The 26,436-nt window shown below is 49.5% G+C and overlaps 1 protein-coding gene across 2 annotated transcripts in view; it reads right to left on the bottom strand.

The window, feature by feature from the left end:
* The window catches only part of XYLB (xylulokinase), a 46,074-nt gene that overhangs the window by 7,223 nt on the left and 12,415 nt on the right, over nucleotides 1-26,436 (bottom strand). For both annotated transcript variants that reach the window (XM_070776061.1, XM_070776062.1), the window contains 10 exons: nucleotides 24,559-24,677; nucleotides 20,828-20,909; nucleotides 17,022-17,062; nucleotides 16,338-16,453; nucleotides 15,412-15,527; nucleotides 14,690-14,763; nucleotides 13,847-13,943; nucleotides 8,960-9,018; nucleotides 6,663-6,750; nucleotides 4,010-4,104 (listed from right to left, as the gene is read on the bottom strand). In XM_070776061.1, the coding sequence (XP_070632162.1) occupies nucleotides 4,010-4,104; nucleotides 6,663-6,750; nucleotides 8,960-9,018; nucleotides 13,847-13,943; nucleotides 14,690-14,763; nucleotides 15,412-15,527; nucleotides 16,338-16,453; nucleotides 17,022-17,062; nucleotides 20,828-20,909; nucleotides 24,559-24,677 (887 nt within the window). The remainder of the gene's footprint in view (nucleotides 1-4,009; nucleotides 4,105-6,662; nucleotides 6,751-8,959; nucleotides 9,019-13,846; nucleotides 13,944-14,689; nucleotides 14,764-15,411; nucleotides 15,528-16,337; nucleotides 16,454-17,021; nucleotides 17,063-20,827; nucleotides 20,910-24,558; nucleotides 24,678-26,436) is intronic.

The raw sequence follows: 26,436 nt of genomic DNA, 5'->3' as shown, positions 1-26,436 counted from the left end.
CCCACAGAAGTCTCTCTCCCAACACCTCCGTGGGCAAGAGACGTGCCTGTAAGAGGTCACAGCACTCAGGCAGCCCTAAGTCTGACTTACCCTTAGGTATCTGTGTTTTCCCACTTATGATGCAATTTCCTCATTCAAGGCCATACGGCCATAAGCAATATTGCCTAGTAACACTGTTGACATTCCATTTTTATTAAGTCTCAAAGGAAACAGTGCTGGAACATTAACCAAAGGTCAAATTCTCATGCAGAATAGGGAGAGGTTTTGTTAATCCTTTACCCACATAGGGTTAATTATAATAATCAAAAAAACTAGAAGCAACTGCTCTTAAGACATGGAAAATGCTTGAGAAATGTGGTTCATCAGCCAGTCAGAATATTATGTAGTCATTAAAAATAACATGTAGGCACATTTTTCAGAATATAAATACTTGGTTGTATTTATTGGTTGTAAAAATCTATAGAATTTTAAAAGTGGGATAAATCTGAAAGAATGCTTTAACACACAATCAGGCAAACTGTGACTTGGGGGAATATTTCTTGATGAAAATGAGGCATAAAATGGAAAGTGAAGAGACCTTGCAATATAGAATGTGCTATGCTAAGTCACTTCAGTCGTGTCCGACCCTGTGCGACCCCATAGACGACAGCCCACCAGGCTCCCCTGTCCCTGGGATTCTCCAGGCAAGAACACTGGAGTGGATTGCTATTTCCTTCTCCAATGCATGAAAGTGAAAAGTGAAAGTGAAGTCACTCAGTCGTGTCCGACTCTTAGCGACCCCATGGACTGCAGCCTACTAGGCTCCTCCGTCCATGGGATTTTCCAAGCAAGAGTACTGGAGTTGGGTGCCGTTGCCTTCTCCGAATATAGAATGTAGAGATTTGTAAAATTAAAATCTGTCAATAGAGTAATAGTTGCAGATATTCAAACAATAAAGACTGTGGCTAAAAGAGCTAAAAGAAAAAAAACTAAAATGGACTACAAAATTATGTATATAGTGTGCTGTATAATAAAATAAAACCCAAACCAAAAAACCAACAAGGGAAAAGTGGCCAGAAAGAAACACAAGTCCACATTCTTCCTCTTTATTCCTTTTATCTAAAGCTCTTTTCGCCTGTAGCTTGCACAAGTGTAAGCCTTGCGGTTCAGGTCAGTGAGTGTTACAGATAAGACATCACAGACCAGCAACACTGAAGACCAGGGATCCATATTTCCATGGGACTCACATATACCACCAGGAGGTCATGCCAATCTCAATTGGCTTAATTGGCCCCTAAGCCAAGGACTTTAGCAACTGATTATGCAACAGGGCCTCTGCCCATGAACTCAATGGGGAAGTAAGGGGGCCTTTGATCTCCTCTCCAAGGAGGAAATTGGAACATTCAGCTGAGCCTACAGAGAAAATACTGTTCCTGTCTCAAGTTTCCACTTGAGCATACAGGTGCATCATAGAAGGCAAACAGAGGATGCTGCCCGGCTCTCAAGGTTGTTTACAATCCAGTCCTCAAATAAGTCACTTGTGCCAACAATCACAGGCTGTCACTGCTTGCCACCTAGTGCTGAGAAGGATTCTGAGGTTGCACTTGGGTTTAAAGAGTTCCACGAGCTTTTAGCGACCGGTCATAAGCAAGCCAGGGAGAGTGGCAGGACACACGCTGAGTATTCGCCACCTGTCAGGAGGCAGTCGCAGCCGTTTGTTACCCTAAAGCTTTCCCCAGCTACGTTCTTCCTTGCTGGCCTCCTTCTAGAGAGGATAAAAGAGCAGCCAGACTCTACCCCAGGCTGACCGTATAACCAAGGGGTCATCTGCTGGAGGAGTTGCGGGGAACAGAGTGGTAGGTTTCTCCCTGATAAGCAAGAGTGTGTGAGGAGGCCCTCTCTGCCCAAAGGCATACTCTGATTCCTGCCTGTGAATACAGCTGTGGGCGTCAGGATGTTAGAAGCAGCTGTACACATCCCTGGTCATGTGGCGTATACCTAGCACAGCACTATCCGATACGGTAGCCACAAGCTACATGCGGTCCTGAGCGCTTGAAATGCGGCTGCTGCTGCTAGCAGAAAATACATACCAGATTTCAAAGCTCATCCACACACACACACACAGTAAAATATCACACGAGCAACTTTTCTTATCAATTACATGTTGAAATGACAGTATTTTGGACATTTTGAATTAAATATATTAGTCACTTTTTTTTTTAATGAGAATACCAGAGAATTTAAACGACATACGTGGCCCTCATGATGTTCCCTTTGTCCACTGATGACCTGGAGAACGTCAAAGAGCCTGACCCCGAGCCCTGACACTGCTGAACCACTGAGCCAATACTAGCAACACCACCGACCTCCTGTTGTACAATAAACCCATGCTAGGCAAGGGTTCTTTTTAAGCCTCACAATGAGTAGGTTAAAAGCAGGCTGGACAGAGTTCCCCCGTTCCCAGACGAAGAAACACAAGTTTGCAGATGAGGAGGAGGCAGGTAAAGGTCATGTGAAGGTCACATGGAGAGGGAGAGTCACGATAAGAATCAGAACTCAAAGGCCCTTTATCTCAAGGCAGGCTCTTTTCGACTGCACTGAACTGCCTTTTAAACAGGACACACAACAGAAAGTAACGGAAGCCTGGGCAGACCCCTGTGGGCGGGTTATCTAGTCACCTGGAAAGCAGGAGCTTCTGCTCCCAAGACAGGCAGGGAGACAGTTCTCCAGGGTGTCTCTACACATCTTGTCACAGCTTTTGTTCCTGACTATCTCTTCAAGGGTGTCTGTATAGCAAAAACCCTGGGAAGATGGAGAGAGGGGAAACTGGTGTGCCGATCAGGATCAGAAAGATAATGACTCCTTTGAGGGCCAAGGCTGGACCGATTTGTTGGCAGCTCGTTTATGATGCTGGGAGATTCCTAAGCTTGGGGTCCCCTCAGCTGGGTCACAGACACAGTGAGAGCACACTATCCACGTGGGTCCACTCCACTCCGCCCCACAGCTCTTCAAGGCCAAGGAACACCGATACAAACGTGGAGCCTACACTGCCCGCGATACTGACAGTAATAAAGCTGTCTGTTTGGGTCACCCCTGCTCCTGGGCTCCAAGAACCTTCTGCAAACTGGAAACGTGGTGCAAACTGTCCAGACTGCCTCTCGCTACAATTGCGTAACACTCGAAAGAGTCATCCCAGCTTCAGAACTTCTGTAGGATTGGCCGAGGGCTCCACTGAGATGGCACTGCAGCAGCTCCTCTCCCACCTCGGCCCAGCCCTGCCTCTTTGCCCTTGCACAGATGCAGATTCCAAGAGTGCCCCCTCATAAATCTCCTACATGTGAAAGTGTCAGTTGCTCAGTTGTGTCTGACTCTTCGAGACCCCATCTGTAGCCCGCCACGCTCCTCTGTTGATGGAATTCTCCAGGCAAGAATACTGGAGTGGGTAGCCATTCCCTTCTCCAGGGGATCTTCCCAACCCAGGGATCGAACCCAGGTCTCCTGCATTGCAGGCAGATTGTTTACTGTCTGAGCCACCAGGGAAGCCCATAAATCTCCTGCTTCCTCATCAACAACTCAGGGTCTGCTTTCCAGGGTAGCAACTTGTAGCAAGTGGGGTCTGTGTTCCCCAACTGAGGAACCACACAGTTGTCTTGGATCCAGACTTCAGATCTGAGCTGTAGAAGCCCAGCATGTCTTATGCTTAAGTGACAGAAATCTTTCAGCGGCTTCTGTAATCCTGTGAATTAGAAACAAGCACCCACTCCAAGGCATCAGAGCAAGGAAGATGTGCCCAGTGAGCCATCTCATCCCTGGGGCTACAAGATTAGAGGTATCTCTGAATCTCAGAGACAACCTGCTTCCTTTGCTCTGTTTTTTTGACAATTAAAAAAAAAAAAAAGTAGATTTCCTCTTCAGTTGAGCACATCAACTGTAATGGAGGTGACAAAGAAAATACTTACCTTTTGGAAATAAGAACCTAGTGGGTTTTTCACAATGCAAGTGCCACAGATATATTTGGATGGTCTCTTACCTGAGACGCTCCTGGGGTTGGGGTCGCAACTAATCTGGGATTTGGGGCTAACTTCACAATCTCTGCGAAGGGCATGTCTGTTCCAGCTGCAAGGCCTAGAAGGGACAGCTCATTTTGTATCAGTGCATATTGCAAACAAAGGCGTAACCTGGAAATAGCATTTTTATCTCTGGAGTGAGAATATGTTCTAAAACTGGATTATGGTGACAGTTGTACAACTTAATAAAGTGTTTTGTTTTTTTTCTTTTCCTTTATATTGTCTGTGCTGAGTCTTTGTTGCAGCACACGGGCGTCTCTTGTTGCAGAGTGCAGGCTCAGTTGCTCCGAGGCCTGCAGGATTTTAGTTTCCCTATCAGGGATCAAAACCATGTCCCCTGCATTGGACGGTGGATTCTTAACCACTGGACCACCAGCAAGTCCCACTACTTAGTAAAGTTACTAAAACACACTGAATTGTATAGTCAAGCATGGGTGATTTTTTATATATTATACAATTGTACCTCCATAAAACCATCTTAAAAAGGGGGAGAAAGAGAGCAAAAGTTTCACAAGCAGCCCTCCTTCTCAGCAGGGCCTAGTTTGTCTGAAGTGCATGTTAGGAGGCAGCTAACCTCTGACCTCTGACAGAGGGGAGGGTCTGCCTGCCTCCCCTTCCTCACGTGACTCCACTCTCCCCATGGCTCACTGCATTGCAGTCACCCCAGCTTCACTCAATTCCTTCTTCCCAGAGCCTTTTCACTGGACGGAATGTTCCCTCCTCTCTTTTCAAAGAAGCGGCCTCTAAGAATATCCCTGCCACCCCTCAGCATCTTCCGCCTTCCTCAGGGCGTGTCACACTGCTGCCACAGATTCAAGGTCTCTCCCTTCCTGAGGTGGAAGCTCTGAGAGGCCAGGACTTGGTCTCCACTGGAGCTCTGGTGTCTAGCACTCTGCCGGCATCCAGGAGGCGCTCAGTAAATGCTCACCAAGCAAAGGAGAGATGGGCCTGGAAAGAGGGAAGGCGGCCGGAGGTGGGCAAGGAACAATGAGGAATTTCCAAGCAGATTAAGGAGCAGTATCAGACTGAAGGGAAACTCAAGACCACCAAGAGGGAAGGAGGGCCCACTAAAGACGCGAGGCCTTCCCTCGGAAAGCTGGACTACCCCAGTCCAGAGCTGTGTGGATGAGGGGCCAGGGGATGGCAGGGTGGCCCCCAGAGAGACTTCTCCAAAGATTGTGGTCCCCCTCCACTCACAGCCTGGCTTTGTGTGACTGGTTTTTGTCCCTAGACATAGCTGGAGAGAATGGACGTGGACATAAAGTGGAAACTGGTATTCTAGGACTTAGCTCAGGTTTTTGTTTTAGATGGTAGCACAGGGCAGGATCTGTAGGTAATCTCTGGCAACTAAACAGGCGCAGAAGGGAATTCCCTGGCTGTCCACTGGTTAGCACTGGGCACTCTCATTGCCAGGGCCCGGTTCAATCCCTGGTCAGGGAACTAAGGTCCCACAAGCCAAGCAGCGCAGGAAAGAAGAAAAAAGGTGGTACAGAAAAATAAGAAAGAAAAACAGTGCAGAATAGTAGTGGAGGCCCCAAAGAGCAGTTCCTTTCCTGTTTTGGCAGAAGGAGTATAAAGTGAACCCCTCTGAAGGCTGGAAGCTTATGGAATGGAGTTTTCAAAGTTCTGAGAAAAACATTTTAAAGTCCTTTGTCCAGCCAAGGTAGCATTCTTTGGGAGGGTGGACATGTAAGCCCTCAGAAAAGTATCACCTACTGAATTTTTTTCTTAAAAATGTATTCAGGCTGTATATTCTAACAAAACTAGCATAGAAATGAAGAAGGAAAAAGAAACTGAAGGGAGTCACCAAAGAAAAAAAAAGAAAAGAAAGACAAAGTCAAAGGTAAGTGTAGATAAAAAGTCAACAGGATGTAAAGTTTGATTAAAAACAAGAGTCTAGAAATAAATTGCCCAATGATCTTTATACGGAGGTGGCACCATGTGGGATGAGGCAGACAGGGGTGAGGGAAGGGAATGAAAGAGTAAGAGTTTATTAAGAGAAGGCTACGCTCCCTGATTAATTCTCAATGTTCAAAGAAAAAAATACAAGGTTAAATAGGTGTGTTAAGAAGTTAAGGATAAATGTGCGAAGAATGGAACCGCCAGAGGGAAAGGACACAGCCCTTGAGGTACATGGGTGGGCAACCTGAGCAGGCAGGGGACGCGGCAAACGGACCACATGGGTGAAACAACATCCCTGTGGGCCTTTGCTGCTCCCCTAGTTTCTGCAATGCCTCCATCAGAGCCACGCTCCCCCCATGGAGCTGTCCAGGGTCCTGGACTTCTTGGCTCTGAAGCATTCACCTTTGTGTCCATTTCCTGCTCTCGTTGAAAAGACAGCTCTGGACGTTATCCACCCCTCCTACCTACCCGCTGTCCAGACTCAGCCAGAATGCCCTCAACCAATGTCTGAGCAGTCTTCATTTAGTTAGGACTGTGCCTCTCTTTTCCAGTTTAAGTAAAGAATAAAGCCACAGAGGGTTTGGGAGGGGAGAGAAGTGAAGCCCGCCATGTTCCTAAAGACTGGGAACATCCCAATCTCCCCTTTCCACTGTCCTCAGCCCAGCCAGTGCCCCAACCGCTTCCAGAGGTGTCTGCCCCCATCCATCCACCTACCATGGAAAGCTCGGTAAGCAGAGCCCACACAGGCTGAGTTGGCGGTGTCTATGACGTACACGGGGGCACCAAACACATCTGCAAGCACCTGGAAAGGACAGAGGTTCTTACTGTGGTGAGTCGTTCCTCAGAGGGAATGTGGACACAGATCTGAATTTCCCAGGCTCTCTTTTCTCATGTCTTCTGATACCTTCGATTCCACCTCTACTGCCTTAAAGGAAGTACATTTGACCATGCCACCCTGGTGATCCTAGGGCTCAGGGTGACCTGGGAGAAGTCCTCATTGGAGGGCCACAGATCTCCAGGTTGTCCCTGCACTGTTCGACCATTTTATCAAAGACAAGGAGGAAGTTTTAGACTGAATGCTTAGCAAACAGCCAAGGTGGAGACGGCTTGGGCTCTGACTATTACTAACAAGCTCAGACAAACCCAAACTAACAAGAGCAGGTCTTACAGGGATAAACATAAGGCTTTCCATGTAGGTCCCCCAAATAAATTATATTAGTTTAGAATAGAGGGCCTGTACTAAGAGGAGCTCACGTGGAAAAGACTCGAGGTTCTTAGTTGATGAGAGATATTGGGGATGTGCTTCCCTAGTGGCTCAGCAGTAAAAAAAAAAAAAAAAGAAAAAGAAAGAAAGAAAAAAAAAATTCCCCCTGCAATGAAGGAGACACGGGTTTGATCTGTGGGTCAGGAAGATCTCCTGGAGAAGGAAATGGCAACCCACTCCAATACTCTTGCCATAGGAAATTCTATGGACAGAAGAGCCTGGCAGCCTACAGTCCATGGGGTCACAAAAGGGTCGGACACGACTTGGCAACTAAATGACAGAATTGTTGATGTCCCAACAGATCCCCTTACTGGGCTGGTGTGCACCCTCACCTACACGTCCTGAGAATTGGCTAACAGTTCATGACTGCCTCTCAAAAGAATTGCTCTTGGTTGCACATGCTCAAAAATGCAGAGAGTGAGACTGAACAGAAGGACTTAGATGCAGATTCTCTGGTCATTGAACACATCCAGGTGAACAAAGCCCCCAGGATGGGACGCAGGACTTACAGATCTCACGGTTAGATCAACCGGTACATAAGCTCTCCTTGCTACACTGAGACAATCCTTACTGAAAAAGAACAGATTGCTCCTAAACCAGAAGAGGAGGTTGCACAAAAGAAAAAGAGATTCCAGAAGAAATGGAAGAAACAAAATCTTATGGCCCTGGAATAAATGCCGGAAAAAATAAATGCAAGTAAAAGTGGAAAAAAAAAAAAAAAAGAATTGCTCTTGGAGCTCCCCTGGCAGTCCAGTGGTCAAGAGTCTGTGCCTCGCCATGCAGGGAGTGCAGGTGTAATCCCTGGTCAGGGAACAAGGATCCCACATGCCGCAGGGCACAGTCAAAAAATAAATAAAATTTTTGAAAATTGCTCTTGGCTGAACAGAGGCTCCCTCTCCCAGGAGATCATTCTCACCTCTTCCCATGGTAGCTAGTTGCCCCCTTACTCCAAGGTGGAGCCAAGCCTGCAGCATAGCTCAGGTACCTCATCTCCACCTGGCATGGAGCTGAAGCTGACTCTAGCCAGAACCACATCCTTGCTTATCCTTCTTCCCTTGCCCTGCCTGCTTCCCTCACTCCCTTCTCCTGGGAGCACTCTCCCAACAAATCACTTCTAGAAGAGTTCCCATTTCAGGCTCTGCTTCTAGAGAACCTTACCTAAGGCAAGTATGTTACACGTCAACAGTTGATACACTTACTCAAACAGCTAAGGCAGCCTCAGGCTTATCTAAAACTGCTCAGTGTCCCAGTAAGACACTGACAGACCCACGATGTGACGGCCTGGTCGTCAGATGTTTGCAGGTTGATTCCACTTTGGGTCATATATTTCTAACACAATGAAGGACCAGAAAGACAGTGACAAAGTCTGGCGACTGTTTAACAAGAGGAATGTCTGGGAGAATCAGAGACGTTTAAATTGGAAGGGGGAACCTTGAGGAAGAGAAGAACACTGGCCTTAGATGTCAGAAGATCTGCTGTGAAAGACAGGCACTTTCTGTGTGACTCCAGAGGCCGATGCTGGGATCAGAGAGTGGAGCTGGACAGGGCAATGGATTTCACTGAGTGTAAGATTGAACCTGTTCTCCATGTGAGCCGTAAAGAGCTGGCTTCCTGGGAGAGAATGAGCTGTAAGCTCCCCATCTCTGCAGGATTGGGAACAGAGGCAGTGTTAACTGCTGAGTCCCTTGCTCTTAGAAGTATTAGACATGGAAGAGGCCCCAGTGCAGAGCTTGCTACCAGCACTTACCTGTAGGATGTCTCTGTTGTGAGATGCTCCTCCAGTGGCCAAAATCTTTGTCTTGGGCACTGCAAGGAAAAACAAAAAACAAGACAAAAAAATGGCCGTGACAATTTCCCCAAGGCAGAAAGGGCTGTTGTTCAGAGTTCTTCTACCACAAAAGGCTAGTGTCGGGTCAATGCCTCTTGCTTGTCACACGGGGCTTGGGGGGAGATCTGAGGCTGGCTCTGTCCACGTGGACTTGTGAGGCCACTGCCTCACCCACCTCTTGGGGATGCAAGAGGGCACACAGGACGGTTCTAAGGTCCTGGCAATGTTGCACTTCTTTTTTTTTTTTTTTTTTGGATGTCATTTGTTTCAGAGTACAAGGACAGAGGTTTTTTGTGTTTTTTTTTAACTTTTCAAAAGTATTTATTTATTTACGTTTGGCTGTGCTAGGTCTTTGCTGCTGCACGGGCTTTTCTCTAGTTGCGGTGCGAGGGCTTCTCGTTGCGGTGGCTTCACTTGTGTGGAGCGTGGGCTGTAGGGCCTGCAGGCTTCAGTGGTTGTGGTGTACGGGTTCAGCAGTTGACCAGGAATCGAACCCATGTCTCCTGCATTGCCAGGTGGATTCTTTACCACTGAGCCACCAGGGAAGCCTCGGTGTTGTGTTTCTTAACCAGAGTGCTCAATGAACAGGTGTTTGATTTTTTTACTCTGTTTTTACAGTTAGCCGTATGAAGCATATATTCTGCTGCATGCAAGATATTTTCCACAATGAAAAATAATAAACTGCCATCTAGTAAAAGACATATAGTTCCACTTCAGGTTAAAATGGAGATGACCAAGAAAGAACATGCTTTGTACTGTAACAATGAGAGACCGCTGAAGCAAAAAATATATATATTTATTTAATGCTAACAAAAAGTGGTAAACGCAGGGAATTCTCCAGTGGACCAGTGGTCAGGACTTGGCAATTTTACTGATAAGGGCCTGAGTTCAATCCCTGGTCGGGAACTAAGATCCCACAAGCCATGCGGCATGCCCTCCTCCCCCACAAATAAGTTGTAAATGGAAAGAAGTATAAATAAATTCTGGAATGAGATGAGCCCTTAAACGCTGACTTGCCATACCTGTAGTACAAGATAGGTGGCGTAATGACCCTCCAGAGGCATATAAACAACCAGAAGAGAGAACCTGCCAGGCATTAGGTGGTGTTGGTATGAAAAAGGTGTCCCAAAGGCAGAGCTAGTCCTCAGCATCCCCACGCCTCCCCCACGGGCCGCCTAAGTGGTGATGTGGAAGCTGGGGCAGGGCGGGAAAACAGAGGGAGCGCTCTGTAATCTCATAGTGCTTTCATCCCTAAACTCCTGTGTCACAGGACTCTTTTACAATAAAAAGGCATTTATTTATTATGCAGGTATTTGAAAACAAATGTTATAAGCCCCTCTCAGCCTCCCCCATCTTCGCCCTCGGCCACGAAGAGAGTGCCTGGGCTGGGAAGAGGGGAAGGGATGACAGCCAGCTAAGAAAACAATTCAGGACACACGGGTAGATGTTCCCGTGTGATTCCATGTTGGAAAATCAAACCATACTCCATTCACGACTGCAAGAGGAGTCAGCTGGGCACAATGTAAAGCACCACGAAGGCTCTGACAGAGTTTGGGTTTGTATGTACCCTTTGTAGGTAAAACGGGAACAGGACTCTGGCTTTATAAAAATAAGCTCATAAAGGGGACTGAAAGAAAGTGCTTCCAGACTGCATGAGTGGTTAGGGAGATGAGATGGGATTATAGGTGGTTTTCTCTCCTTTATTTTCAAAACTTGCTATTATAAGGCTGCTTTTTTAAAAAAAGTTTTTGGCTGCACCACACAAGATGTGGGGTCCTAACTCCCCAACCAAGTTTCAAACTCGTGCCCTCCACACTGGAAGCACAGTCTGAACCACTGGACCGCCAGGGAAGTCCGTAAGGCTTTGTTGCTCTTATAAGTCAACCTAAACATAACGAAACATACGTGGAAACGTAAGCTGAAAAGGAACCATGGCGTTGGCCCCGCCCAGCTGGGCGCATGTGTGTCCTGGTGTCTAAATATCAAGACAGGGATCATTCCTTAAAGGAAGCAGATGCAACCCAGTAGTTAAGAATCTAGAGTCTAGAACCAGAGTGGCTTGGTTCAGAAGGTCTGCCAGCCTGGAACAAGTGACACAACACCTTGAGCCTTGGTTTCCTACTTTGGGAAGCAGGAGTGATATCCACCCCAGAGATATTGCTGTTAATAAAGATAAAAGTGCTTAGGAACCGGGCTGGGCACACAGTAGACACTCGGTACATACTGACACCTGCTATTATCATGATTGCCAGTCTTACTTCAGACATCTTTTTATTCTTCTTAGACATTATTAAAATGAGATTATGACTGTTCAATACAGAAATGAGAGGGACCTCCCTGGCGGTCCAGTGGTTAGGACCCAGCACTTTCACTGCCAGGACCTGGGTTCAATTCCTGGTCTGGGAACTAAGATCCTGCAAGCTGCTCAGCTGGGAACATGATGCCTGCAGTCCGTGCAGCCCTTGTGCCCTTTTAGGTTCAAGCATGTCCATTCATGTGATCTTGTTTTGAGAGGAGCTCAGCAGAGCTGGAAGGACAGGTTTGATTCACCCTGTTAAGCTTGCTAAGAGGATAAGTAACTTTACGCTGTTTGCACAAGAATTGCTTCAGAGGCTGGGAATGCTGACATGATTGCACTAGTCCCCTGGAGCCCAGGAAGGTCTCTCCACTCTCACTGCCTCTCCCTACATACTGGGCCAGTGGGGACAGCCCCCCAAAGTGCCCCCTGCTGACGACCAAAGAACCCTTCCGGCCATTCACTCATGTCCACCTCAGCTCTGGCCCTGTCCTGCTCACCTGGGCTCACTTCTCAGGGAGCTTAGAAGCCTGTGGAGACCCTTGGGGAATTTCTTTTTACACTTTTGGTGGAAGAGTGGGACTGTTTATAAAAGTTCAGTTCAGTTCAGTCACTCAGTCGTGTCCAACTCTTTGTGACCCCGTGGACTGCAGCACACCAGGCCTCCCTGTCCATCGCCAACTCCTGGAGTTTACTCACACTCATGTCCACTGAGTTGGTGATACCATCCAACCATCTATCCTCTGTCATCCCCTTCTCCTCCTGTCCTCAATCTTTCCCAGCATCAGGGTCTTTTCCAATGAGTCAGTTCTTTGCATCAGGTGGCCAAAGTATTAGAGTTTCAGCTTCAGCATCAGTCCTTCCAATGAATATTCAGGACTGATCTCCTTTAGAATGGACTGGTTGGATCTCCTTGCAGTCCAAGGGACTCTCAAGAGTCTTCTCCAACACCATGGTCCCATGGCTAAGACTCTACGCTTCCAATCCAGAGGGCTCAGGCTCCTTCCCTGGTCAGGGAACTAGGATTCCACATGCTGAAATGAAGATCCTGCATGCTGCAGCTAAGACCTGATGCAGCCAAATAAATAAATCTTTAAAAATGAAAAAAAAAATGTTGTTGAGCTGTATACATCCTAACAAATGCACATGTGCACCATATGCTGACAGCCTGACGTGTTTTCAACTGAAGACACTTGTATAACCTATGAAACAGAGTCTCACCAGCACCCCAGAGGCATCATGGCCCCCCGGAAGGTAACTACCAACCAGCCAGACTTCCAACGACAGCAGACACTTTCGTCTGCTTTTGAACCCGCTGTACACAGAATCTGTCACACACTTTTGGGTTGGTTTCTTCTGCTCAGCGTTTTCATTTGTGAGACGCATCCATTTTGCTGTGCTTGGTTGAGGCTGGTTTACCTTCATTTCTGCGTAGGATCATGTCATCTGAACACACCACGAGGCATTTATCCTACCTTCGACAGACACTGGGTTGTTTCCAGCAGGGGTGTCAAGCACAGGGCCCCGGGGAGTGGCCTTCTGCACGACTTTAGTGAACACGTGTCCACATCTCTGTCCTGCATCCACCGGGAAGTGAGGTTGCCAGGTGGGTTTGTACGCAGCTTTAGTAGCTGCTGCCTAACGGGTTTCCAAAAAGGTTTACCTAGTGCCTACTTTTAAAGTGTCCTTTTTACCTGATAGGTTCAAAGACATAAAATACACACTCCACAGGACTTGGATTGTCGGTAGAAGTATCATGAGACCCTCAAGCTGAGAGGATTCCAGGGGGTTCAACCTTCTGTTGACCACAGCTGCTGCCCAGAGGGATAAATACATCTCGGAAACCTGGACTCTGTGGTCAGCTGGTCCAACATCCTTCAGACTCCCCCAGACCATTCCGGCAACATCAGTAGGGGCACTCACTGACCTCCTAAAGCTGCCCATCCATCGCTCAGTTCTTAGAAGTCCCTTCCTCCCGTGGGTCTGCCCCGGCCCTGGTTCTGCCCTCTCCATTGCAGGTCTCTCGGTGGTTCTACATCCCCTCTCTTCCCTGTTCAAGCTGAAATGCCCAGAGCTGTGCCCCACGGGCAGGGGTGTGCCCAGAAGGTGAAGGTTCAGTGATGGCCCCCCCCAGACCTTTGCCACCCGCATTGCCTGTGTCCTCAGGATCCCAAGCTTAGGACATTTTGTCTGCAGGATGGGGCTGAGGGTTATAGACAGATCTCTCAAATCCTACAGTTCCTGGCCAGGAGATGAGGCCACTGGTGCCAGAGCAGAGAGGCAAGAACAACCCACCTCCTAGTCTATGCCTGCCCACAGGAAGAGTCCACCTCATCCCCCCACCAGGTCCAGGCTCTATTTCCCTCCTGCAAAAACAAGGACCCCGTGATGGAGCCTTAAGAGTGTCCATGAGGCCTGGTGTGAAGGCAGAAAGGGTCTCAAGCACCTCAGTGTGTGAGCAGGACCCCTGGACCCCACTCCAGAACACAGCCCCCTGGCAGCTCACTTACTGACTCGATAGCCCAGCGCCTCAGCATGAATCTTCTTGGCCATGAACTGTCCCTCGATCAGTGCTCGAATCTCTACATCCTGGGGGAATGCCGAGACCTGTCTCCAGGAGAAAGTGGACAGAGTGAAGAGCTCTCATTGTCCACTCACTCTGTGTGTGTGCGTGTGTGTGTGTGTGTGTGTGTGTGTGTGTATGCGTGTGGTGTGTATGTGTGTGTCTGTGGGTATGTGTGTGTGTGTGTGTGTGTGTGGTGTTTTTAAACAATAGCCCAGATCTGGTGCTCATGACAGACCTCCACTGGAGCTCACCCATAAGTGGTGTTCTTGAACCACTGACTTTGCCTGTCAAACACACACACACACACACACACACACACACACACACACACACACGTGCACTCATGGCCTCACTCACCCCAAAGTGGACTTGGGGAGTCAGAGCATGGGAGAGCTCAGGCTCAGTCTGTATGGGATTAATCTCCGGCTTATGGGATTAGCAGATACAAACTACTGTACATAAAATAGATAAGTAACAAGGATTTACTGTAAAGCACAGGGAATCATAGTCAATATCACGTAATAACCTATAAAATATATACAGGTTACATATTTTTTCAGAATATAATTTGAAGAAAAACTGAATCGCTGTGCTGCACATCTGAAACTAACACAATATTACAAATCAACTACACCTCAAATCAAAATTTTTTTTCAAGTATTTGTTTTATCACTGGCTGATTAAATGAATGAGGTCCCTAAAGCTAGCATAATTTCATAGGTATTTTGAAAAATTTAATAGTCAAAAATGGAGTCAACGTAGCTCAATTGACCAATAACATACATACCTCATGGTTTTCTGCAGTAAACCTATGACGCCCAATAATTTCTGGGGTGATTTCCATGACATCAAAATAAAAACCTGAAACAAGACCAGGAAAAGATTAGCTATCAGTGGTCAAAAATAAAAGATCAGCTTCTCAACAGCTTTGGAAAAAAGCAGGGTGAAATGACCCTACATCCCTGTTCCCTGGGCCTCCCATTCCCTGGAGGAGACTGTGAATATTCTAAGGTCCTTCTCTCCAGCAAGACAGAGGGAAACTGGAAAGGCCTAGGCTAGCTCCTCATGGAGACAGTTCTTCCTACACTCACCTGGCAGCCCAAGCCAGGGGGCAGCTGGCTGTCCAACTAACCCTACCTAAAATGCCAGCATAGGTTTGACCCAGGGAGGCATGTTCCCTCCCTGCTCAGATGGCCTGCCCCAGGGCGGGGCACTTTTCCTAACAGGACCTGGTGTCTGGGGCAGAAAGCTGCATGTGGGGATGCACCGGGGCAGAGCAGACACTGTGGCTGCCACCTCTGATGCTGTCACCAGGAGCTTCCAGGGCACAGAAGATGCAGCTCTGGCCTGGTCTGCCGCTCCCCGCCTCACTCAGATCGGGGGGGTCCCACATGAGTTTTAGGGCCCATAGAGCAGAAGTGGAGACAGTCAGGGCTCCCCTTGGCTCATCCCCGGCCCTGTCCTGCCCCCCCAGCAGCTGTTCCCTCACAGGCCCGCTCAGCAGCCTACCCAGGTTTCCGCTGTTCCCCATCCCTGTGGACTGCAGCGCCTTGGAGAACTTGCTCCAGGAACCAGAAGCAGACTCATCACGGATCTTCTCTCTCATCAGGGAGCCGTTTTTAAAGCTGCAGAAGTGCACACACAACCCTGAGGGAGGTGCTAGGTCTGTTCTGAGTGGATCCACGGGCTTTGGGGAAGAGTCCCAGGTAGAGGGGCTGCAGGTCAGGCTGGACCCCACCCCAGCCAGTGCACAGCAAGGACCTGAGGTTCCGCCTCATGTAGCAAGCCCGGTGCACCTCCCCAGGAGTCACCAGAAAATGCACTTGTCCTGGGGGCTCTGTCTACAGAGGAGGCTGCCACGAAAGAGTCCCAGGGAGAGACAGAGCTGTGGTTTCGGCACATTGTACCCTCTGGACAATGGGCAGAACTGGCCAGATTTACTAGACTGACATATTCTCCAGTGGTTCCTGGAGCTTAAAGGCTAAAAACCTTCTCTTGGTAGCTTCCAGCAGGTCGCCAAATGCCTGTTTGGAAGATGCAGAACAAACCCCTTTCATGAGAACTGTCAGGAGGCAGGATGCCCTTACTGCCATTGGTTGAAGGTCCACCATGTGCCAGATACATCGTAACATCACTATGAAGTAAACCTCTTGATCCTCCCATTTCATGGGCAAAATGTGGCTAAGATATGCTCTGGGGTCTACCTCAGGCCACACGCAATACAGGTGTTGGGGATGGAATTTGTACCTGGGCTTGGGAGAGACTTCAGGTCCTGGGCGCTTCCCCCCACCGCACCCCAACACCAACTCTGCTCTCGGCAAGACCCAGTGAGTCCCTGGGGTCTCAGGTGCCCCCAGAGCCTGCTCAGTGGAATGCCCCGGGGGCTCCACACGGTGCCAGCCCTGCCCACACCTCCTCCCCCACACCCAGCCTACCACAGGAGTGCCATGTAGTGCTGGGGGTCAACCGGGTTGCAGAAGATGTGGCCTTCCAGGGCAGGCGTGGGCTCCTGGAGCCAGAGGAACAGCGTGTCGCTGGTGCCCAGGCTGACCTGGAGAGAGACAGGCAGAAGTGAGGCGGCTCCACCTCTGGCACTCCAGCAGAGCCGCCCTGACCCCCTCCTCGCTTCACTGTCCAGGCTGCAGACCCTTGGATTAAATGCCATTTCTTCAGCGAAACCTCTGCTGACCCTCCCACACCAAAATCCAAAGTCAGCTCCCCAGATTCGAGCTAGCACGAATTCCGTGGGCTGTTTTTCTAGAACTTACTACAACTACCTCTAAGTCATGGATCAGGTGACGACTGGTTTCCCACTAGAAGCAGAAGGGTCTGGGTTATGTCTTTATCGCCTGGAGGGCTCACAGTCCTCTGGCCCGAGGTCTGACCCTTCTGCCTGTGCTCACTGTCAAGGCAGGCAGGGGACCTGTCTACTCAGCACAGGCAACTGACCTCCTAAGAGAGGAGCTGTGGGCAGGTCCTGTGGCCTGGGTCTCCCTCTCCCCTCCCTCAGCTGCCTTTTGACCCTGGATGCCCCACTGATAGGATACTGCTGACACCCAGTACCCTCGTCCCCTGGGGCAGGAGCTGACCCCGCCTCTGGGAGGGAGAGGTCACCTTACCGCAATGTCACCTTCCTCCAGCCTCATGCCTGCCAGGGAAGCTGAGAACGGGAGGGGAGCCTGTGGTTAGCTGGAGGTCGCAAGGGAGCCACTTAGCAAACCAGTCACCTCCCTCAGATGGAGTGAAGCCCCCACCTCCAACCCCAGCCTACAAGCTGAGAGAGAGGCAGGAGCAGGGTGGGATGAGGGCCAAGGACGCCCCAAAGGCCAGGAGGTGAGACTTGGACCATACAGAAGGCTGAGCACCGAACAACTGATGCTTTTGCACTGTGGTGTTGAAGAAGAGTCCCTTAGAGAGCAAAGAGATCAAACCAGTCAATCCTACAAGAAATCAACCCTGAATACACATTAGAAGGGCTGATGCTGAAGCTGAAGCTCCAATACTTAGGTCACGTGATGCAAAGAACTAACTCACTGAGAAAGACCCTGAAGCTGGGAAAGACTGAAGGCAGAAGAAGAGGGCGACAGAGAATGAGATGGTTGGATGGCATCACAGATTCAATGGACATGAACATGGGCAAACTCCAGGAGATAGGGAGGGGCAGGGAGGCCTGGGCTCACAAAGAGTCAGACTGAGGGACCAAATGACAGCAACCAAGGCCAGAAGTTGGGGTTTCTGTGCTCCAGGCCTCTGATTGGGCTCAGAAGCTGCATCTACAGGGATCCACAGTCCCCACCCTCTGTTAGGACACACAAGGTGAGGCCTGAGTATGGGGCTGTCCCCGACCTCAGCTGGGAAGGAAAGGGGCAAGATTATGTTGACTGTTCCCTTTGACATGAGGCCCATGGCAGCTTGTTTATCTGCCTTGCTCACTGATACACCAGCTGTCAGAGCTCTGGACTCAGAAATCCCACCTCTAAGCCTGCAGGGACAAGGGACAGGACAATGTCTGCACTGTCTAAATACTAAAAGCCATTCCTACCTCACCTTTCACTTCCATCCGAGGGAGACTGGTGAACTGAATGCCAGAGCAGTGGAACCCAAGACAACCACATACGAAGTTCACAAAAACACTGCCTTGGTTGATTAAAATGTGTTATTTATGGGCACAGAAAAAGAAAGTTAGAAGGACTAGTCCTCAAAATTTTAATTGTGGTTATCTCTGGATTAAGGGATCGTGGATGATTTTTTTACATTCTTCCCTTGGTTTGTCAGTACTTAAAATCTGTTCCTGCAATGAAGAGGTATCCCTGGTATACAAGAAAAAAGCGTAAGACTAACACATTATTTGAGGTGGCAGGAGAGTGAAGGTCAGACTTAGGGAGGGACTGGCTGAGGGCTACCTGCCTGGTACTTCCAACATTCAACCTGAAAGCAAAGCCCCAAAGGAAGGTTTAAAAAGCTGCTTCTTTGTCATTCCTTCTCAAACTTGCCCAGAAGCTCATGTTTCAGCGGTAAAAAAGCAGGCCCATTATTTTCCCTGACATTCTTCTAGTTGATAGAGTAGGCCTAAGAATATACATTTTTCTAAAAAGACTCAAGGTTACCGAAAGGGAAAGGGGAGAGGGGATAAATTAGGAGGTTGGGATTAACATACACACATTAATATACATAAAATAGACAAGCAACAAGGAAGCACAGGGAACTCTACTTAACACTCTGTAATAACCTATATGGGAAAAGACTCTGAAAAAGATACATGTCTACGTATAACTAAATCACTTTGCTGGACGTCTGAAAGTAACGCAACGTTGCAAATGAACTATATTCCAATATGAAAATATATATAGTTATATTTTTCTTCTAATGAGACTTGATGAAGTTATTTCCATTTTAAAAGAAAACAAACCTGGCCCGCAAAGTGTAGGGCTGTCCTGAGTTGCGCACCAGCTGCTCTTTTCTGAGGGAGACTGGGCCCCTCAACCTTTAGGATAGATAGGAACTGGGGGCCTGGCATCCCCGGGGAAGCCTGGGCACCAGAACACGCCCGTCGCAGCCCAGAGCTGCCTCTCAAACTAGCGCCAGGAGGACAGGCCTCACACCTCGCTGCTGCAGGAACTGGGTCAATGTCCACCAGCCTCCGTCTCACCTCATCTCAGGCCCCTAAGGAACATGAGGGGCCCTTCCCCAAAACCTGCTCTGAGTCTGGGTTTGTGCCTTGACAAAAGGGCTCTGTGCAAAGGGCTACAGAATCTGCTCAGGGACAGGGCGGCCCTCGTCTGGGTCCTGGGAGCTCCCAGCAGATGCCAGAGTGGTGGTCACCCTGGAAGGGAGGGGACACAGCCAGGACACTGACGCAACCACACGGTGGCAGGGACATGCTCACGTGCCCCCAGCTCCAAAGCAGACGGGCCCAGAGCAGACCTCGGAGCACCATAAGTGCTATTTATACTGGGGACAGAAACAGCAGTAATGGCAACTTAAATGCTTTTTTCTCCTGGTCACAAAAGTACACACAGATACTGCAGGCAATATGGAATTTAATAGCATCATTATGATGAAGGGCTTCCCAGGTGGCACTAGCGGTAAAGAACCCACTGCCGAAGCAGGAGACATAAGGGACACGGGCTCAATCCCTGGGTTGGGAAGACCCCCTGGAGGAGGCATGCCAACCCACTCCAGTATTCTTGCCTGGAGAATTCTATGGACAGAGGAGCCTGATGGGCTACAGTCCATGGGGTCACAAAGAGTCAGACACGACTGAAGCGACTTAACACACGACACATTGTGACGACGCGTGCATTTTAACAAGACCTTCAGCTCCATTCTTAGGCACACAGCTCCACTCCTAAACACAAGTGCCTCTTTTTACTTTATTTTTGCCGTCCACATCCTCATCTGCATAACCAGTAGGAGGCAAGTACAGGGAGGCTGTGGGTGTGGAAGCCAGGGGGAAAGCTGAAGCCAGACCCCAGCCTCCACCACAAAGCAGCCCAAACCCTTTCATGTGCACCTCTCAGGCTCACTTTCTTAGAGCAGGAATGGCTGCACAGGGTGGCAATTTGGCATAGAGTTGCCAGATAAAATACAGGGCACTCAGTCACATTTCAATTTCAGAGAAATACCTTGGGATACACACTGAAAAAGCATGTTGTTTGAAGTTCAAACAATGCCTGAGTTACACTTACACTACTAGCTCATCATTTGTCCTTCCTCTGAGTTCAAGTTGGTACTGTATTTGCATTTATTCTATTTCTGTTTACTTTTTCCATCAACCCTGATTTGGTGGCTCATTAGGAAAGGGCTGCCAGGATGAGGTGAGGGGCAGCAGTCTGGGGCCATTTGGCCTTCCTTGAGAGACCTGTCGGGAAACCCCAGAGAAAAGGAGGAAGAGGAACCAAGAGGCTTCGATGAGGAGTAAGTCGTATCTACATCACTGACTCGATGGACATGAGTTTGAGCAAGCTCCAGGAGATGGTGAAGGACAGGGAAGCCTGGCATGCTGCAGTTCACGGCGTCGCAAAGAGTCCGACACAGCTGAGTGACTGAACAACAACACGTCAGAAAAGGGGTGAGAGTCTTAACGCTGGGTACTGGAGGAAGAGGTGGAGGAACTGAGAGGCTTACTTTGGAACAGAAAAGGCAGGTCAGGGAGGGTGGGCTTGACTGTCTTCCTCCACTGATCAGCTCTCACCTTGCTGGGCAGCCCTGGGTGGCCCCAGGTGGGTACCTGTACCCTGTGGGTACAGCCAGGGCCAAGGCAGGGCAGGTATAAGGAGTCAGTGTTCAGGCGAGCAGGGGAGCAGGTGGCTACGGAGAGAGGGCCTACCAGACAGGCCTCCCCAGGAGGTTGGTTGGCATTCGCCAGTGTTCAGCAAGGACCAAAGCAGGCTACTGGGGGGGTGAAGTCCCAAGAGGTACTCACCTGGGTTGTCCCCAGTGAAGGCCACCACTTTGCATTCTGGAGGAAACCCATAGCGCTGGACAAAGTAGGAAGAGATGGCTCCCTGAGGAGAGAAAGCAAGTGTGTTCTACAGAAGCAAATCCCACCTGCTTGGCACAGCTGCCCACCTTCAGGCCACGGGAAAGCAACAGGCCTAGGTGGGGCCGAGAGGCTCATCACAGCTGGGACGTCCTGTTCACAGAACACCAGCGGAGCCCAGCACGGGGCTGGAACCATGAACACAAAGTTGTCTCACTGCCTCAAGGCACGCTTGATTTTGAGAGTCAAGGCAGCTAGAATAAAACTGCCCCCAACGTGGGCTCGCTTTGTAAGCCCCAAATTCCGGATGTTACATTAAAAATTATTAAACAAACTTGTGGAAATAGATAATGCCTTACACACATGCTCTAACAGCCCAGCAATCAGATCATGAGCAATCAGACATGCATACGCAGAGGTCAATGTTCTAAAGAAAATAAACCAAGGAAAGGCGCCGTGGGGGAAGAGCCTCCACCAGGAACCAAAGCTCTCAGGGCCCCTTCGAGACTTCCTGTGGGATCAGAGGGCAGGGATACCTTCTAGACAGACCTACAGTCTTTAGAAAGCATAGTTATGAAAAGAAAGCTCCCCGACCCCACCCTCTCCTTTCCCTGACTTTCTCTTATTCCAAAAATTTAAAATAAATGATGAGATTTCCGGGACTTCGTTAGTGGCCCAGTGGTTAAGAATCTACCCTTCCACTGCAGGGGGCGTGAATTAGCTCCCTGGTCGAGGAACTAAGATCCCACATGCCCAGTGGCACAGCCAGAAAAACTTTTAGAAAAGGGATTTCCCACTGTCTGGGAAGACCACTTTGCTCCATCCAACAACATTTCGGATTTCCACGAGAATAAAGCCTGGGAGATAAATGTCTTGGCCTGGGTTGCCTCAGAGAACAGAGTCTGAGTCAGGGCTTGTGCAGGTGGCTTATTTGGGGAAGTGACCCCAGGAAATGAGGGTGGGGGTTGAAAGAATGAAACGGAAGGGTACTCTGGGGAGCCGGTGCTGGCTTGGGCAGCATTTGAGGCAGGCTGTCCTCTTGCAGGTGGGACAGGGAGCAGCTCTGCACAGCTCCTCACAGGAGAAAGGTGTGTGTGTGTGGGGGGGGTTAACCCTGATCCCCCAGGCTGGCAGAGCACAGCTGCAGAGTTCCAGAAGCCCCCAGGGCAGAAGAGGGAAATGAGCTACAGCTCAGGCAGGAGGCTGCCAAGGGACACGTGAGGCCACAACTCCTGGCGAAAAAGGTGGGCTGGGAGGTTGCGAGGCGGAGGCGTCGCTACATGACATCTCCAAAAATCTTCCTGCAGAAGGGGAGAGAAAGCCATCTGGGCACCACCTTCAGAAAAAGAGATGACAGAAAACATGAATTTTCCTTGTTTCCCCCCATCACGTGGGTACATATGTTTCAAACGAAAACACACTTTTCCAAATCAGTTCTTTTCTGTTCCTCAAGCTGCTCGCGTCTGCACGAGGCCCCTCTTGGAGGCATGTGTTCTTGGTGTAAGGCAAACAAAGCTGGCTGCCGTGGACAAAACACTGCTCTCCATCGACTGGAAACTAAGAGCCGTGTGCAACACCGGTCCCAGAGGTTTGGCTGTTTTCTGTTCGCCCTTCCTTTTTCCCTTTCTGCTGTGCATCAGCCTGCCTGGGTTCTGAATTGTCTGCTTCTATGGAGCAGGACACCCTTAGCTCTGTGTGCTGGCTTCACGGCACCCTCTGGGTGATATGTGCGTGCTCAGTCGCGTCTGACACTTAACCATCCCATGGTCATTCTATCCCAGGCAAGAATACTGGAGCAGGTTGCCATTTCCTCCTCCAGGGGATCTTCTTGACCCAGGGATCAAACCCATGTCTCCTGCATTGGCAGGCGGGTTCTTTACCACTGAGCCACCTGGGAAGCCCACCCTCGGGATGATGATGACGATCTGGCTTTGACATTCTGCTCGTGGTGGCAAAGGCTGTTTTCAGCTCCTCCTGTTGATAGATAAGTGTTTCCATGGCTGGAACTGCCAACAGGAGGGACTCGTGGTAGCCTGGTTCTCCATGGGCTCTGGTCTCCCTCACAGCTAACACTCTGCCCCACTCAGCGCTTCCACTTGTTCTGGTGTGGGGAAGGTGCTTCCCACCAAATGGCCGAGTGCAGGGTGCTCTAAGAACTCAGTTGGCCAACTAGGAGAAACCAGAGCATGGACAGTGGCTATGCTGAACATGGGTGCCACACGGATGGTTAAAGTTCTTTCACCGAATCGTTCCCTTTATCAGATATGTATGCTTAGTTGCTCAGTCATGTCTGACTCTTTGAGACCCCGTGGACTGTAGCCCGCCAGGCTCCTCTGTCCATGGGATTCTCCAGGCAAGAATACTGGAGTGGGTTGCCATGCCCTCCTCCAGGGGATCTTCCCCACCCAGAGACTGGACCCAGCTCTCCCACTCTACAGGCAGATTCTGTATCATCTGAGCCACCAGGGAAGCAGATGTAGATTTTGCAAATATTTTCTCCCAGTTGGTAGGCTGCCTTTTCACTTTGTTAATGGTTTCCTTTGCTGTGCAGAAGCTTTTTATTTTGCTGTAGTTATATTTGTTGGGTTTGCTTTAGTTGTCTCTGCTTTTAGGGTTTTTTTCTTAATATTTATTTGGCTATGCCAAGTGTTAGTTGCAGCACACTGGATCTTCAATCTTCATTTTGGTGGCATGCAAACTCTTACCTGTGGCAGGTGGGATTTGGTTCCCTGACCAGGTTTGAAGCTGGGCCCCCTTCACTGGGAATGTGCCGTCTTAGCCACGGGACCACCATGAAAGTCCCCTGCTTTTAGTTTCAAATGCAAAAAAAATCTCTGCCAAGATGAGTATCAAGGAGCTAACCACCTGTTTTCTTCTCAGAGTTTTACGGTTTCAAATTTTAGATTCAAGCCTTTAATCCATTATGGATTAATTTTTGTATCTGGAGTAAGACAGTGGTCCGGTCTCATTCTTCTGCATGTGGCTATCCCAAGTGTTCTTCATATTAGCCCTGGGACCAAGCACCATCTTAAGTATATTACATGTATCACCTCATTCATTCTGCACAACAGCCTGACAGATAGAAAGTAGTAGCGTTCCTACCGCTCCAGAGACAGTGGAAGTGAAGAGGAAACAGGCACAAGGTCACAAAGGCGGTTAGCAGCAGAGACCACTTCCACCCCAGACGGTGCGGCTCCAGGGCCGGTGCTCTCCCCAGATCATTGGCACTTCTTTTTATTTTCTCCAGACTGCCTGCCCCAAGCTTCATTGGTGGTCCCTATCCCTTAAATTTCCATCTTGTGCATTTTTTCCTAAGGAGTGCAATCACCCAGAACATATGCCTTCAATCCTTTTCCCATTCTAATTATTTTCCAGGGCGCAATTTTCCAAAGTCCACTCCCCAGCCCCCTCACCCCCTCACCCCCTCACCCCCGCCACGAGGCAGGAATCTGCAACCAGGCCTGAGCACCTGAATGCAAGGCAGGGATCCAGACATTGTGCACTGACTCACGTCAACTACTTATCTTGTACTAGACAAAGTTCCAAGTGTGCGTGCCCTTGTGTAAATGGATGGATGTGTGTGTGTCGGGGGTGGGGTGTGTGTGTGTACTATACCACTTCCCCAGCAGCAAACCAGCTCTCCAGTGAGCCTCGCCACCGGGCAGGGGACCTACCACAATGGAGCAGGATGGCACCGGCCGGCCAAGCTTCTCCTCTAAGCGAGGTGCGCAGGCCCCAAGGCAAGCCTGTGACCAGACTTTGTCCTGAATCTGCAGCAAATTCATTCCAGAACCTAAGGAAGGAAGGATACAAGAAGGAAAAAACAAATTTTTTTTAAAAAATGTGTCCTTTATTCATTTTTTTCCCCAATTTCTGGGCCATACTTTGTGGCATGTGGGGTCTTAGTTCCTCAGCTAAGGAGCAAACCCACGCTCCCTCTATTGGCAGTGTGGAGTCTTAACCACTGGACTGCCAGGGAAGTTCCAAGAGAAATCTTTTAAAAAATCTTTTGTAAAAATGCACAAATCTAGCCAAGAGTGGATCATTCTCACAGCAAACATGTACCTGGAGCTCTTCCCTGATGGAATGTATACAACAGCTCTGGGTCACTCTGCAGTGGGCCTCTGGTCTCTAAGACCTGGTCAGGGGAGGCAGCTCCCAGCAGCAGCATCTAGGATGGCTCTGAGTGTCCCCTGGGGTTCAAGGCTCTGAGGCAGCCCTGGCACCAATGTGGGTTTCTCAATCACATCTAACTTTTCGAGGGAAGTTCTCAGATGCCTCCAAACTTCCTCATACTCATCACTAAGATCAGCTATGTGTGTGTGAAAGTCACTCTGTCATGTCTGACTCTTTCCGACCCCAGGGACTGTAGCCTGCCAGTCTCCTCTGTCCATAGAGTTCTCCAGGCAAGAATCCTGGAGTGGGGAGCCGTACTGTTCTCCAGGGATCTTCCTGACCCAGGGATCAAACCAAGGTCAGTCTCTTGCACTGCAGGCAGATTCTTTACCGTCTGAGCCAACAGGGAAGCCCTGGTGATCAGCTAACTCTTCCCTAAAATAATCTACTTCTCCTGAGGATGGAGAGTGGGGAGAATCCAGAGCACAGGTGGATGGGCCTCTTCCTGGGGCCCAGGAGGACCCTGCCTCAGACCAGTGGGCTGGGTGCTGCTGGAGCCCTGTCCCCATGTGAGATGGTTAGACAACTGGTAAATTAGTAGGTGACTTCTAAGGCGACAATGAGGGGAACGGGTGGAGGCCCAGCTGAGGGTGAAGCTCAGTCGTGTCCAGAGCAGCAGTGGAACTTTCTCCGGTAGCGCTCAGCAGCCCGGCTGCGTGTGGAGAACACCGGTGGGAACGGGCTGCTCCATGTGTAGCTCTCTGCTGGCCTAGCTCCAAGGAGCTGGGCTCCTGGGCAGGAGGAAGCTTTTCTTCTCCAGATCGTGAGCAAAGCTTGGGGAGCACTCCTTCGTCACTTTACTCTCTCTCCTTGTAAACTAAACCAGTGTCTGGCACACAACAGCACTCACACACTTCAGCTGAACTCCCAGAGACTTGGAGTGTCCCAGGGGTCTCCTAAGGTCACTCTCCCAGGCCTGGGCTCTTGCTCTGCCTCCTCCTCCCTCCTTGGTCCCTCCTTCTGCTCTAGCCTCAACCCAGAGCTACTTCAGCAAGCTCCTCCCAGCTCTCCTTCCTCATTGGCATCATCTGCATTTATTTTTGTCAGGGTTTTGATTCCAGAAGCTCATCACTCTCCTGAGTTCTCCAAATGTGAACAAGAACTTCAAAATATAACTCCTGAGGGAGCCAGGCTACAAGATGGTGCCTGTTCATCCCCTGCCCTACTGTGCACACCACGTGTGGTCCCTTCTGGTACCCAGAGGTCTGTGTGCCCAGGGATGGGACAGAGTGATGCACGTCACTCCCAAGATTAGCATGTAAAAACTCTGCAGCTTCTGCTTGGCTGCTATCTCTCTTTCCCTTCCCTTGGGGTGAAATCTAGCTCCCATATGGTGGTGTTGGGGGGGTTAGGACAAGGAACTGAGGCCTCCGGCC

This window comes from Bos indicus, chromosome 22, assembly GCF_029378745.1.
Source record: "Bos indicus isolate NIAB-ARS_2022 breed Sahiwal x Tharparkar chromosome 22, NIAB-ARS_B.indTharparkar_mat_pri_1.0, whole genome shotgun sequence".
Lineage (NCBI taxonomy): Eukaryota > Metazoa > Chordata > Mammalia > Artiodactyla > Bovidae > Bos > Bos indicus.
This window is presented reverse-complemented; position numbering and strand designations above follow the sequence as displayed.